At 37.2% G+C, this 14,813-nt stretch overlaps 1 protein-coding gene across 1 annotated transcript in view; it reads left to right on the top strand.

The window, feature by feature from the left end:
* PIKFYVE (phosphoinositide kinase, FYVE-type zinc finger containing) overlaps positions 1-14,813 on the top strand; it is a 77,266-nt gene that overhangs the window by 16,439 nt on the left and 46,014 nt on the right. Inside the window, exons 7-12 of the mRNA XM_060152200.1 lie at positions 1,088-1,177; positions 8,210-8,348; positions 9,495-9,652; positions 10,787-10,898; positions 11,874-12,021; positions 12,560-12,727. Coding sequence (XP_060008183.1) covers positions 1,088-1,177; positions 8,210-8,348; positions 9,495-9,652; positions 10,787-10,898; positions 11,874-12,021; positions 12,560-12,727 — 815 coding nt within the window. The remainder of the gene's footprint in view (positions 1-1,087; positions 1,178-8,209; positions 8,349-9,494; positions 9,653-10,786; positions 10,899-11,873; positions 12,022-12,559; positions 12,728-14,813) is intronic.

Raw genomic sequence — 14,813 nt, 5'->3', positions numbered from 1 at the left:
CATTCAACATGTATGAATCTCGGGAATATAATGTGGAGGAGAAAAGAAAGTCACATATGATATAGCCAGTGATTATTTATAGAAAGTTCAAAAATATACAGATGAATACACTGTCTAGGGATACAAACATGGTAAACTTAAAGAAAAGGAGGAGTGATAAATATAAAATTTACAACAGTAGTTTCATTGAGGGCAGGGAAGGGAATGGGATTGGGTCAGGGGAACAAGCACTTCAAAGTCGATGGTAATGTTCTTTTTCTTAAATTGCTCCATGGGTGCATTGGTGTTTGTGGCATCCTGATTCTCTATACCTTACATATATTTTATAAGTTTTAAAGATTGACTCTGCATTTAATGAACAAGAAAGAAAGGAGAGGGATTCTTCATTTCTTACTTCAGTAAGCAATGCCATGTGGATGCCTGGCCCTGTTGTGTGAGCCCAGAATTGGCAAGTGTGATTTAATAAAACAAACCAGGTTTGAAAGCTTCCTGGGAGATGCTGGATAGATGTCAAAGGCAGAATAACTTTAGGTTCTGTGCTAATAGTTTAATGTTCATTCTCTTTTAGCCATCATATCTCTGTGGTAGGCACTACTTTCTCCTTTTGACAGATGTGGGTGCTGAAGTTCAGAGAGATTAAGTAACGTGCCCAAGGTCACACAACTAGTAAGAGGTAGAGCCTGCACTTGGACCTAGGTTTGTGTGACTCTGCAGTGCTATTCCACCTAGTTATGGGGACTGAGAATAACGTATTTGAACTCAGGATTCCGGCCCCCCTCAAAGCACTTCAATTTTGTATATGTGATGTGAGAAGGAGTTCTACAAGTCACTCATCCAGCCAATTTTATTATTTTATTGACACCCATTATACTTAATATAACTCTCTTTATCGCTTTTTTGGTATTTGATATCCTTAAGACAAAAACCATCCTATTTCCACTTCAACTAAAAGAAGAGAACAAAAATGACCCATAAGCTCATTATTGCAGAAAAACAACCTGCTTTTAAATGTTAAAGCATTTTATTGAAATTGGATTTGCCTGTAACTCTCTTAAATCATCTCAGTATTTTCTTATTTTCTTTATAGTTTGATTCATCCAGACTCCTCAAATAATGCTCTTTCAACAAGACTTGTATCTGTTCAAGAGGACTCTGGGAAATCTCCTGCTCGAAATAGGTAAACTGCCAAATGAAAACACTGTTCTGTGTCTGGTTTTTCTTTTTTATAGTAATGAGAAGAACAAACATAAAATGGAGGGGATTGATTGTTATACACTTTCTTAGCTCTAAAAGCTGAACTAAACTATCGTTTCCTTTTTGCTAGTTAGCTGTCACTTGCATTCTCTCAGTGGCCATTTCTACTACTCTCTATTGGCTTCAGATCTCGGAAACTTCATTCCTTCTTTCTTCACGCTTAACAGGTGACCTCTCTTTCAGTTACACAGCAAAGAGGGGAGATAACAGACGAGGATGTCCTCAACTCTTAACATCACTTACCAACTTGATTACAGTTGCAGCTCATGCTTTCTCTTTACCTCTGGTTCTCCACTTGTGTTCTGGTTCTCATCCCTTACTAGTTTTTATTAGTTACTCTATTAGTGTTCCTTATCTTTCACTTCTCTCTGCTGACTCCTTACTGTCTGCATTTAAACAAACTCATGTCTTACCTATTAAAAACAAACAAAACCCCTCCTTTGTGTTTTACCTCTAGTTATCTGTAGTCTCAATTTATTTTCTTAGGCAAATTCCTTGAAATAATAGCCCATAACTGTTCTATACCTGCACACTTCCTTCTCCTTTTCAACTTACTAGAGTGTTACTAACATCCACACCTCCCCACCAAAAATAGTCATTACAAAATCAATTGGTAAGTGGTTATAAACCTGAAGAACTAGATATCTGACTCACCATGGTTTAACATACTTTCAGTTTATTCTTCAACAAGTAATTAATAGGTACTTGTATAACAGTGAATCAAATAAACAAAAATTTAAAGCATATGAAAACATAAGGAATAGGGGAGGAGGTTGGAATTTTTGTGGTTTTTTTTAGATTTTTTTTTTGATGTGGACCATTTTTAAAGTCTTTGAATTTGTTACAATATTGCTTCTGTTTTATGTTTTGGATTTTTGGTGGTGAGGTGTGTGGGATCTTAGCTCCTCGACCAGGGGTTGAACCCCGCCCCCCCCCCCCCCCGCACCGCCACCTGGCATTAGAAGGTGACGTCTTAACCATTGGACCACCAGGGAAGTCCCAAGGTTGGAATTTTGAATAGTGTGGTCAGTGAAGACCTCAGAGATGGTGATGTTTAAGCAAAGACTTGAGGAAGTGAGGGAGTAAGCCATGTGGAAATTTTGTAGAAGAGTTTACCAAGCAAACAGGGAATCGCTAATTCCTGAGAGGGAACATGCCTGGCAGGGAATAACAAAGAGTCCTGTGTGCCAGGAGTAGAACCTGCTTACAATTCATTGTAAGGGCTTTGTCGTTTAATGAGTGAGATGGGAAGCCGTTCGCGAGTTTCATTTTTTATTTATTTTGAAAATATTTTATACTTGCAAAAAAGTCGCAAGTAATACAGTTAAATAAGTTTTCACATATTCTTCATTAAGGTTCACTAATTTACATTTTGCCCATTTGCTTTGTTACTTTTTTTTTCTAGACTATTTGAGAGTAAGTTGCAGACATCATCCTTTACTTCAAAAAAAACTTATAAACTTCACTTTGTAGAGCAGTTTTAGGTTCACAGCAGGATTGACGGGAAAGTACAGAGGGTTCCCATATCCCCCTGCTCCCCACAGCCTCCCTCACTATAACCATCTCACACTAGAGAGGCATGTTGTTAAAGCTGACGAACCTGCAATGACACAGCATTGTCACCCAAGTCTGTAGCTTACATTAGGGTTCACTCTTGGTGTTGTACATTTTGTGGGTTTAAACAAATATATAAGGACATATATTCACCATTATAGTAAAATACAGAATAGTTTCCGTGTTTTAAAAATCCTCTGTGCTCTGCTTATTGATCCCTCCCTCCCTGCCTCACCCGTGGCAACCACTGATCTTTTTACTGTCTTCATAGTTTTGCCTTTTCCAGAATGTTATATAGTTGGAGTCATACAGTATATAATCTTTTCAGGTTGATTCCTTTCACTTAGTAATATGCATTTTAGTTTCCTTCTTGTGTTTTTATGGCTCGATAACTCATTTCTTTTTAGCAATGAAGAATATTCCATTGTCTGGAAGTACCACGGTTATATTTATCCACTCACCTATTGAAGGACATCTTGGTTGCTCCCAAGTTTTGGCAACTATGAATAAGGCTTCATAAACATCCATGTGCGGGTTTTTGTATGGATATGTTTTTTATTCATTTGGGTAAATACCAGGGATTGTGATCACTGGATCCTGTGGTTAAGAGTATGTTTAGTTTTGTGAGAAACTGCCAAACTCTCTTCTAAAATGGCTGTACTATTTTGCATTCCCACCAACAATGAATGGGAGTTCTGTTGTTACATATCCTTGGCGGTATTTGGTGTCATCTGTATTCTGGATTTTGGCCATTCTAATAGGTGTATAATGCTGTCTCATAATTTGCGTTTACCTAACGATGTGATGTTGAACATCTTTTCATATGCTTCCATCCTTTCCATCTGTATACATTCTTTGGTGACGTGTCTGTCTAGGCTTTGGCCCATTTTTTAACTGAGTTTCCTTATTGTTGAGTTTTAAGAGTTCTTTGTATATTTTGGATAACCGTCCTTCGTCAAATGGGTCTTTCGCAGATATTTTCTCCCAGTCTCTGGCTTGTCTGCTGACTCTCTTGCTGTTGTCTTTTGCAGAGCATAAGTTTTTAATTTTAATGAAGTACAGCTTATCAATTTTTCATGGATTATGCTTTCGTGTTGTATCCAAAAAGTCATCTCCATACCCTAGGTCATCTAGATTTTCTCCTATGTAATTTTCTGGAGTTAGTTTTACGTTTTACATTTAGGTCTGTGATTCATTTGGAGTTAATTTTTTAGAAAGGTAGAAGGTATGTGTCTAGGTTAATTTTTTTGCATGTGTATGTCCAGTTGTTCCAGCACCATTTGTTGAAAAGACTGTCTTTGCTCCATTGTATTGCCTTTTCTCCTTCATCAAAGATTAGTGACTATATTTATGTGGATCTGTTTCTGGGCTCCCTGTTTTGTTCCATTGATCTATTTGTTCTTTTACCAGTACCACATTGTCTTGGTTACTGTAGCTTTATGGTAAGTCTTAAAGTTGGATTGTGTCAGTCCTCCGACTTTGTTCTTCTCCTTCAGTATTATGCTGGCTATTCTGGGTCTTTTGCCTCAACATATAAACCTTAGAATCAGTTTGTCAGCATCCACAGAATAACTTGCTGGGATTTTGATTGAGATTGTATTGAATCTGTAGATCAGGTTGAGAAGAACTGACACCTTCACAATATTGAGTCTTCCTATCCATGAACAATGACTATTTCTCCATTAATTTAGTTCTTTGATATCTTTCATCAGAGTTTTGTGGTTTTCCTCATTCAGATCTTGTATATATTTTGTGAGATTTATACCTAAGTATTTCATTTTTTTGGGTGCTGATGTAAATGGTAATGTGTTTTAATTTTTTTTTTTTTTTTTTTGCGGTACGCGGGCCTCTCACTGCTGCAGCCTCTCCCGCCACAGAGCACAGGCTCTGGACGCGCAGGCCCAGCGGCCATGGCTCACGGGCCCAGCTGCTCTGCGGCATGTGGGATCCTCCCGGACCGGGGCACAAACCCGCGTCCCCTGCATCAGCAGGCGGACTCTCAACCACTGCGCCACCAGGGAAGCCCTGTGTTTTAATTTTTAACTTCACTTATTCATTGCTGTTATATAGGGAAGTGACTGACTTTTGTACATTAACTTTGCATCATGCAACCTTGCTATAGTTCTGGGAGTTTTTTTGGTTGATTCTTTCAGATTTTTACACAGATGACCATGCCGTCTGTGAAGAAAGACAGTTTTAATTCTTCCTTCCCATTCTGTATTCCTTTTATTTCCTTTTCTTATTACATTAGCTAGTGCTTCCAGTATGATTTTGAAAATAAGTGTTAAGAGAGGACATCCTTGCCTTGTTCCTGCCTGAGCAGTTGACAGAGTTGCCATTTATTGATATGGGGAAGAGGGGAGGAACATTTAGACATGTTGAATTTGAGATACCTTCTAGACATCCAACTGAGATATCAAATAGTTGGAGGTATACATCTAGAGTTCAGGAGAGGAGTATAAGTCGGAGATATAAACTTGGGTGTTGTTATCATGTGGATGGTATTTAAAACTATGAACCTGTGTGGAGATAATCAAAAGAGTGAGTGTGGAAAGTGAGGAAGTACAGACCAGGGACTGAGACTGGGGAAATGAGGAGGAACCAGAAAAGGAGACTGAGAAGGAGAGACTAGTGATAAGGTGAAAGGGAGTCAGGAGAGTGTGTTGTCTTAGTAGCCAAGTGAAGAAAGTATTGTATTTCAGGGAAGAGGGAGTTATCCTGCTGATATGTCAAATGAGATGAGGAGTAAAAACTGATTATGGGATTTAACAATAACAGTGGTATAGGCCATTTCAGTGGGTTGTTCGGGGATCTGGCGAAAGTGGAAGAAGAATTGGAGACGAGTTTTGTTATACTGAAGCAGGGGAATGCACTAGAAGAATGTGAAGTCAAGACAGTTTTTTAAAAGATAGGACAATTTCCATGATTCCTGTTGGCACATATACAAATGTAGAGATAGCTCTGCTAGTTTACAGTGTATCTCTGTGTGTTTTGAATTAGTGCTAATATTGATGTATGTCTTTAGGAAAGATGTAATTTAGTCAGTGAGTACTGTCTCTAAATAAAATTTTAGCTAGCATTCTTACCACTAGGCTACTTATTTGAATATTTGACAACAAAGTTGACTAATTTTCTTTTACTTTCATTGCCACTATATCAGAATATGTGTAGGGATGATGGACTTTTAGAGAAGAAGAATGCATGGATAAAGCACATATTGGACAAGAGACTTTAATTGGTTGAATAAGACATAGTGGCAACTTTTCACTAAAAGAACATGCCAAGTCATGAAGAAGGAAAAAAAAAAAGGAAAAAAAACCCATGAAGAACTGGTTATTTAAAAAGTCTTGTTTATAGACTATATTTATTTGATATCAGGGTTTCTTATTAAGAATGATTTTTTTGCCTAAACCTGTTACAGACCTGTGGATAATTTCTTAAATTATTTTACGAGTATCTTTATGCTAGGAGAACATAGGTTTTCAATTGAGACCTGGTTTGAATGGCAGTCCTGTTATTTATTAGCTGAGTTAGACAAATTCCTTAATCTCTGACTCTTGATTTCTTTATCTGTAGAATGGATCTAGTTGTACATATTCAGTAGGATTCTGTGAGACCAAATGAGGGAAAATACATCCTGGGAGGGACTTGAACACATTGTAGATGCTTCTGCCTTTTATCCTTTATATAGAAGCTAAATTGGGTTTCATTTTCTCTGTGTAGAAGCTAACTAAATTTCTAGTTAAAATTTATTTATAAGTAAATGCTTGCTGCTGTTGATATTTCATTTGCAAGTCACTTATCTGGTAACTTATTGATATTACACTTACCTAATGATTGACTGTAAACTTTAGAAATACAATTTTTTCCTGTGTTAAAAAAAAAGGATATTTTGTAAGTACTTATATACCAAGAGAGGAAATAAATTTTCACTACTTTTTCTATTGATCAAATTCAAAATAATAATTGAGGACAATATTTTTAACATAGGTCTACTAATGAGAAGAAAGGAATTCTTTTTCGGGGGATGATTTTGTTGAGTTGGGGTTCAAAATTAGGGGGTTTCTTGTCATCAGAATATTACAGATGTTCAACTAAAAAAAAACTCGTTAGTTCAGTGGTTATGCAAAAAGTTTTTGGATTGTGGGCCATAATTTCCCATGCCTGATCTGCAAGATTTTTTCTGCATTTAGACTGTGATGCTTTGTATTTGTCAATTAAAAAAAAAGAAAACACCCTAATTTTCAGCATTTTAAGAAGAGTTTGTATTTATTCCTTTGAGATATTACTGCTGTATGAACTAAATCTATAATTTTTTTTCTGTAGTTTTTTCATGATGACTTTTTTTTAAACATCTTTATTGGGATATAATTGCTTTAGAGTGATGTGTTAGTTTCTGCTTTATAACAAAGTGAATCAGCTGTACATATACATATATCCCTATATCTCCTCCCTCTTGCATCTCCCTCCCACCCTCCTTATCCCACCCCTCTAGGTGGTCACAAAGCACTGAGCTGATCTCCCTGTGCTATGCAGCTGCTTCCCACTAGCTATCTATGTTACATTTGGTAGTGTATATATGTCCATGCCACTCTCTCACTTCGTCCCAGCTTAACCTTCCCCCTCCCCGTGTCCTCAAGTCCATCCTCTACGTCTGCGTCTTTATTCCTGTCCTGCCCGTAGGTTCTTCAGAACCATTTTTTTTTTTTTTAGATTCCATATATATGTGTTAGCATATGGTATTTGTTTTTCTCTTTCTGACTTACTTTACTCTGTATGACAGACTCTAGGTCCATCCACCTCACTACAAATAACTCAATTTCGTTTCTTTTTGTGGCTCAGTAATATTCCATTGTATATATATGCCATATCTTCTTTATCCATTCATCTCTCTATGGACACTTAGGTCCATAATGACTTTCTTTTAAACTTAATTTGAAATAATTACAGACTAACATAGAAGTTGGAAATAATAGTGCAGAGAATTTCTGGATACTCTTGTCCCAACTTCCCCAATGATAGTATCATACATAACCATCATAACTACTTTTAAAAGTGCCCTTAGGGCTTCCCTGGTGGCGCAGTGGTTGGGAGTCCGCCTGCCGATGCAGGGGACGTGGGTTCGCGCCCCGGTCCGGGAAGATCCCACGTGCCGCGGAGCGGCTGGGCCCGTGAGCCATGGCCGCTGGGCCTGTGCATCCGGAGCCTGTGCTCTGCAACGGGAGAGGCCACAACAGTGAGAGGCCCGCGTACTGCCAAAAAAAAAAAAAAAAAAAAAAAAAAAAAAAAGTGCCCTTAACATTGGCAAGTAACCATTTATTTAAAAATGAACTTTCATTGTAATCCTGTTTATTGATGAAGAACTTACAACTGTGTTTTCACTTTCTGTTTTTATTTCCAGATCAGCCAGCATTACTAACCTGTCACTGGATCGATCTGGGTCTCCCATGGTACCATCATATGAGACATCTGTCAGTCCCCAGGCTAACCGAACATATGTTAGGACAGAGACCACTGAGGATGAACGCAAAATTCTTCTGGTACCGGTCTAGTGTCTTTGACCCATTGCAACTTTTGAGCATAAAGAATGTTTATCTCACTAATTATTTTTTTAAGACAAATACAAATGAAATAGCCAGTTATCATATAAATTAAATAGAGGAAATAATTTGCTTAAGTTTTTCTTAGGATGACCTGAAATTGGTCAAGCATTCCATGCTCATATGCTACATTAATATTTTCTTGACTGCTTTCATCTGGCAAAATCAGAATTCAGATGCTTACATAATACTAGAGCTTAACTTTGAGTTAGGTCCCAGATCGCTGTTTAAACTTTGGAACATGTTTCTTATATACATGGAATACTTTTCAGAGATTTAATATTATATGTTTAAATAGGTAGTAATCAGTTGTTTATTGAATTTATCTTTGTAAAATACTGTGTTCAATCATAAGAGTGACTCAAAGAAATGGAAGATATGGCTTCTGTCCTCAGGTTTATAATTCAGAAGGTATAGAGATGAGAATAAGCATGGCATTTTTTGTGGACTGAAGTGAGGTCTATTAATTGGGAGATGTTGGGAGGGATATTAAGTTCAATTCTGTGGGCAATGAGAATGGAAAGTTATTTGGGGCTACTTGGTGGAAGGTGGTGAATTCAGTCTCTATAAGTTTTAGATTTGAACCTGTAGGTGCTGAGCAGTGTTGAGGTTTTTTTGAGCAGGGAGTAATTCCTTGATGGCCTTTCTCTAGGAAATTCACCTGGCAGTTGGGTATATGAGAGAATGGTAAGAATCTGGGTGGGGTAAAAGCTACAGAAAGTTACTTTAGATTAATGTGATTCACTGTTCCCGCCTTCTCTTTTGTTCTGTCTCCAAAGAGGGGTGTGACATTCTGTGTTTAGATAATCAGGAGACTGTAGTATGTGCCATTGACTGAAAAAAAAAATTATTTGGGATAGTTTTGTTTTTTTTTTCCTCAAGAGAAAAAGTTGTGTTTGCAATTAGATGAGCTGAGTTCAAGCTGTTCCCCATGCATGTGTCATTTCTATTAAATCATGTCAGTTAGCTATGACAAAAAAATCTGAATTGAGTTTCCTTTTATGAATCTAAAAATCACAAGAAGCAGTCTGAAAAGGTATATAGCATCCTCTCAGGAGTAATTACTTCCTCATAATGTGATTTCAGGACAGTGTTCAGTTAAAAGACCTGTGGAAAAAAATCTGCCATCACAGTAGCGGAATGGAGTTTCAGGATCACCGCTACTGGCTGAGAACTCATCCCAACTGCATTGTAGGAAAGGAGTTAGTCAACTGGTTAATCCGAAATGGACACATTGCTACAAGGTAATGGAGCTTAAGCAAGACTTTTTGATATTATTTATGAATTTATTTTTAATGACATATCATGTAGATATAAAGGGAGCAAATTTCTTTGTGAGTGGGGTGCTGCTTGTTTTCTGCATTTGGTGTTTGGGGTGCTAATTACTAAACCCTCCTCCCTTCTGAGTTGTAATGAGTAAAGAATAGATGCAAGGAGCCAAATGGGGTCACAGTTCACATTATTTATTAAAAGCAGAAATGTGCAGTTAATTCCCAAAGCCCAGAGCTCTCTAGTTAAGCCGGATTGGGGAATGCAGCTAGATCCTAAGGCCACAGTAGATTCTCCTGCTACTGCTCCCTAATCTGAACTTTCAACCTGTCTTGAGAATTGGGTCCATTAACCACACCTGGAGTGTCCTACCCTGCCTCACAAATCATTTGTGAGAAAGAGACAGACAGGTCTTGTTGCCTTTCAGGGTAATGCGTCACCTGGCTTTTCTGCTTGCTTAGAAGAAACAAGTGTGTAGGAAGAGAAGAAACAGCTGTAAGCAGTGAAGCCCTGGGTTCCAGTTTGGGTTGTATCTCTTTTTAGTTTTGTGCCCTTCGTCAAGTTATTCAATCTCTTAGAGACTTGACCTCTCAGCTCTAATATGAGGACAATTTGTGATCCTATGAAGAAGCTGTGAGAATGAAATAATATGGGCTAATGTGTTTGGTACATTGCCATATAAATGTAATGTGTTAATAAGTGTCTATTTCGTGTATATATATAGATATACATTTTATATCTATATTTATAATATTTGGTATTGTCTTCTCATCAAAGACTGTAAGCTCCTTGAGGACAGGAGCCATGCTATTCTCAACACTTTTTACTCCTAGTAAGTACAGGGGTATGCATGCACTGAGTACTTGTAAATGTTTGTGTAATTGAAATTAGGTTTTCTTGGGACTGGTTCTCCTTTACTATGGTACATGGGAAGATCTTTTAATTTAGCTTCAAGTCTCTCTTGTTTTATCCCTCACCTATCCAAGGACCATTTGAAATTCCAACTCTGATTAGAATGGAAAAAAAATTCAGTTTGTGTCTCATCTTGTACTTGTAAAATTATTCTGACTGACTTTTAAAAGTTTTCTTTTCTCTTGGTCTTGATTCAGGGCACAAGCTATAGCAATTGGACAGGCAATGGTGGATGGACGTTGGCTGGATTGTGTCAGTCATCACGACCAGCTCTTCAGGGATGAGTATGCGCTGTACAGACCGCTGCAGGTAGTGTTCAGTGGTACCGCCAATGAGAGTATAGTGAGCTTTGTTGCCAAGTCTTCTTCATCAGTGGGAATAAAAACTAGTTGAATTACCCAAAGATACACTTTTCTAACATGTTTTCCCTGCCATTTGAGGAAAGTTAAACATTTTTACTTGATAGGTAGTGGTGATTAAAAAACCCATTGGAATCAAACACTATTCAGTTGGTGTGGCTTCTCTTAGGCTTGGCTTTGTGATATTGTAGTTGCTTGTCATTTATCTTCAGTGGTTTTCAGTTTTACTATGTCTGTAGTTTTAGGACTAAGAGGGAGTATATATAGTAAAATAATTGAAAAAACTTAATGGTACCATTGCAGTAGATTTTGACTCTATAGCAGTATTCAAATGTATAGTAATGGTAAAACGGTGAATATTCTCTTTTCTGGTTTTTATTTTTTTACTTTAATTAGGAAATTGGAAATTACTTAAAGATAGAACTTTTAAAAAAGATATACTTTCACTTTTGGTTTATGTTAATTTGATATAAATAATATTCAGTAACACCTTTGTGAACTAAAATTGAAAAATCAGTGATTGATTAGAAAAGACAAATGACCCAAAACACTAGTGTGGTGTTATGTGTTAAAATCTAACAGTTGTTTTCCAGGATGTTGGCACAGGGTTAGGATAAATTCTAAGCTGTCTTTACTCTCAGGAATAAAAGATGAAATGAAACACTATAAAATCTGTATATTATGTTTTGTTCGTAATATGCTGCCTTTAAGCTTAGTGATTCATAAATATTATAATTGTAAGAGTGGAGTTGCCAGCATGATGCTGGTTTACAACTTAGCTTTTATTAATTTGCTTATTTTTACATAAATTTATTTAGTGGTTAGCCTTGTACAAATATTGGGCTAGAATTTATTTGTAGTGTGACAGCTTCAACATTGTTGCCATTGAGGGTCAATTGCTTGGATCCTGTCTTGACCCTTTCAGAGTACAGAATTTTCCGAGACCCCTTCTCCGGACAGTGACTCAGTGAACTCTGTGGAAGGACACTCTGAGCCATCCTGGTTTAAAGACATAAAGTTTGATGACAGCGACACAGAGCAGATAGCTGAAGAAGGTGACGATAATTTGATCAGTGAGTTTCACTTTCTGACATTTTAGTTTTTATGAATCATTACTGTGTACGTATGATAAAATGAGTGTTTTGTTTATGTAGTTGAAACAGTCCTACTTTTAAGATTTATGGCTCCAACTAAATGTAACAACATCTGATAGCAATCCTTGTTCTAGATACAGTATTTTCTTAAACCAACTTGTTAGGCTACTGGTGTTTTCAGATTTTGCCGTAGTCTTTAGTTTGCAGCAGCTTAAAAATAACTCCAAGCTAATATTGCAGTAGACAACTTTCTCACCTCTTCACTATGATATCAGACCTTCTCTCTGCAGAACCTCCAACATATTTCTTCATTTTAAAAATTCATTTTATATTTAACTTGCTCAAATTTTATTAAGTCTACACAGAAGTACATGAAAATACTGTATCCATTTTGGTATTGCACATTGGGCTTGTATATTAAAAAAAACATTTTTCTCCTTTCCTCCAATACCCTGATGAAACCCATTTTTACTCCCCTCCTCTCCCTATATTTCTTTCCCCTCCCCAACACTAAAAGATTCTGCCAGTCCTAGCAAGCGCACATCAGTAAGCAGTTTCCAGTCCACAGTGGACAGTGACTCAGCCGCTTCTATCAGCCTGAACGTGGAGCTGGACAACGTGAACTTCCATATCAAGAAGCCCTCCAAGTACCCACATGTGCCCCCTCACCCTGCTGACCAAAAAGGTAGGAGGTAGTCACCATCTGCAATCCAAACACAGGCTGGAGAGATCTCAAGCCAGCTTGTCCTTCTGGCTTCCTCTGACCCCTATGGCTGAGGGGATTTGGTATGGGTTTTGGTCCACCCCTTCTCATTTTCCCCACACCTCTTCCCCACATGTTTGTTTTTTTTTTTGGTTGGTTCTGGTTCCTTTTATTTCTTGTTTTCTACCTCAGTACCACCACACCCAGTTTAAAGCTTGTAGTCTTTAAAAGGAAACTACATCTGACTGCTTTTCCCTTAGCATAATGTGCAACTTCCAAGGTGGCATTTCTTTGCATTTATAACATGGATGTTCTGCTCTATTCATTTCTCTTTCTTCATTTAATATTTTAAAGCTTATTTGCTTATGCTATTACCCAGTAGCATAGTATTCCACTAAACCTTTCCAGATGCTTGAACTAGATTGGTGAAAAACATTCACACATTCCAAAACATCTTTCTACTCTAATTTAAAATGCTTATTGTGCATATGCTATATTTATAAAAAAGGTTTCTTCTTTAATACAAAACAAATTCATTCTTTTAGCTGTCTTATTTGAGGCTTTAGTCTACTGAAAAATAATAATTCAAAGACATTCGGTATAAAAGGAAAAATAAGGTAAACCATTACTAAAATCTAACATAGCAGTACATAGAAATGAAATGCTTTCTTTAAAAATGGATGATGATGTTTACTTTGTTGGATATAATTAAAAGGAAATTTAAATTTTAGCTCTAAAGTGGCATTGGTAAAGGTAAATAAATAAAAAATACATAATTGGGAATTCCTTGGCGGTCCAGTGGTTAGGACCCTGCACTTCACCGCAGGTGGCACGGGTTCGATCCCTGGTCAGGGAACTAAGGTCCCACATGCTGTGCGGCCAAAAACAGGAAAAAAACATAAGTAATAAGTAACTGTGGCATTTCATTATGTTACAGTAACTGAAAAAACATTATTCTGCAGATGAAGCAATTTATTCCATGATTTCACCTGTACTTTGAATTTTTAATATTTAGCCCTCTAAATTTGAATTGTCTCCTTACTTAGATCTGAAATTCCTGCCTAATTCTTTGCTGCTGCCTACTTTGAGCCTCAGAATATTATCAGAAGATAGAAGCTTTTGAATGTAAACTTCTATGCTAAAATAATTGGAAACAAATTCACATTTCTACAACAGATTTCTCATAATTGTTGATATTAGCCACTATCATCAAGATGTGGTAAAATGGCATTTAAGGGTTATAGTAATAAAAAGGTATATCTTATTTAAGAATAGAAACTTAGAGAGGGTGTGAGAAAAGAGGAGACCTGACTAGCATTGAGCACAAGTAAGATACACATCTTTATGGGAATCCTCAAAGCAGAAATTGGAAAAATGATGGCAGACATTTGGGTGAGTATGAAAGGACAGTGAAGCAGACGTGGCACTTGTGGGAGAATTAACTGTAGACTGTGGTCACATGGAGGATATTGGATTTTTGTAATATAAATGACATGTGGTTCAGAGGTGGGATGATCTGTGGAGGATATCTGTTCTCTGGACACTTCTGTTGGCAATTTCATTGTGCTGAAAGAAGAGTGTGAAATACATTTTTGACTTGCTGGTGATTTCATCTCTTGTAAAGTTAAGGAACTTTTGAAAATCATGAAGAAAGTGACCTGTCATCACGCAGCTGATAATAGCAAAAGGTGGACTGCTGAGCACAGTCGGGCACTTGCTTTAGGAAACCTAACTTCATAATGTTGGGGGAAGAATGGGAATAGAAGGCTCCGATAATGACGTTTTTACAGTACAACCTCAAACTGCATTTATAAGGAAAATTAAAGGGGCAGCACCTGCAGTTGAAAAAAAACCCATCATGACTCCTCTGGCAACTTTCTGATCTCAACCTTTAAAAATTTTTTTCTAGAAAAATTGTGAGAGGAAACCTTCATATGAGGATCGGTCTGAAAGAGGGCCCAGTGCTTTTAGAAAAGTGGCAGGATAGCAGAAGTCCAGACTGCACTGAAGATTGGAGGAAATGCCAAGGATATCTTGGGAAAGATTTTTAAAATTGTGATGCAAAGAA

This window comes from Lagenorhynchus albirostris, chromosome 6 (genome assembly GCF_949774975.1).
Source record: "Lagenorhynchus albirostris chromosome 6, mLagAlb1.1, whole genome shotgun sequence".
In the NCBI taxonomy this organism is placed as follows: domain Eukaryota; kingdom Metazoa; phylum Chordata; class Mammalia; order Artiodactyla; family Delphinidae; genus Lagenorhynchus; species Lagenorhynchus albirostris.
Note: the sequence above shows the minus strand (reverse complement) of the source record. Positions and strands in the feature narration are given on the sequence as shown.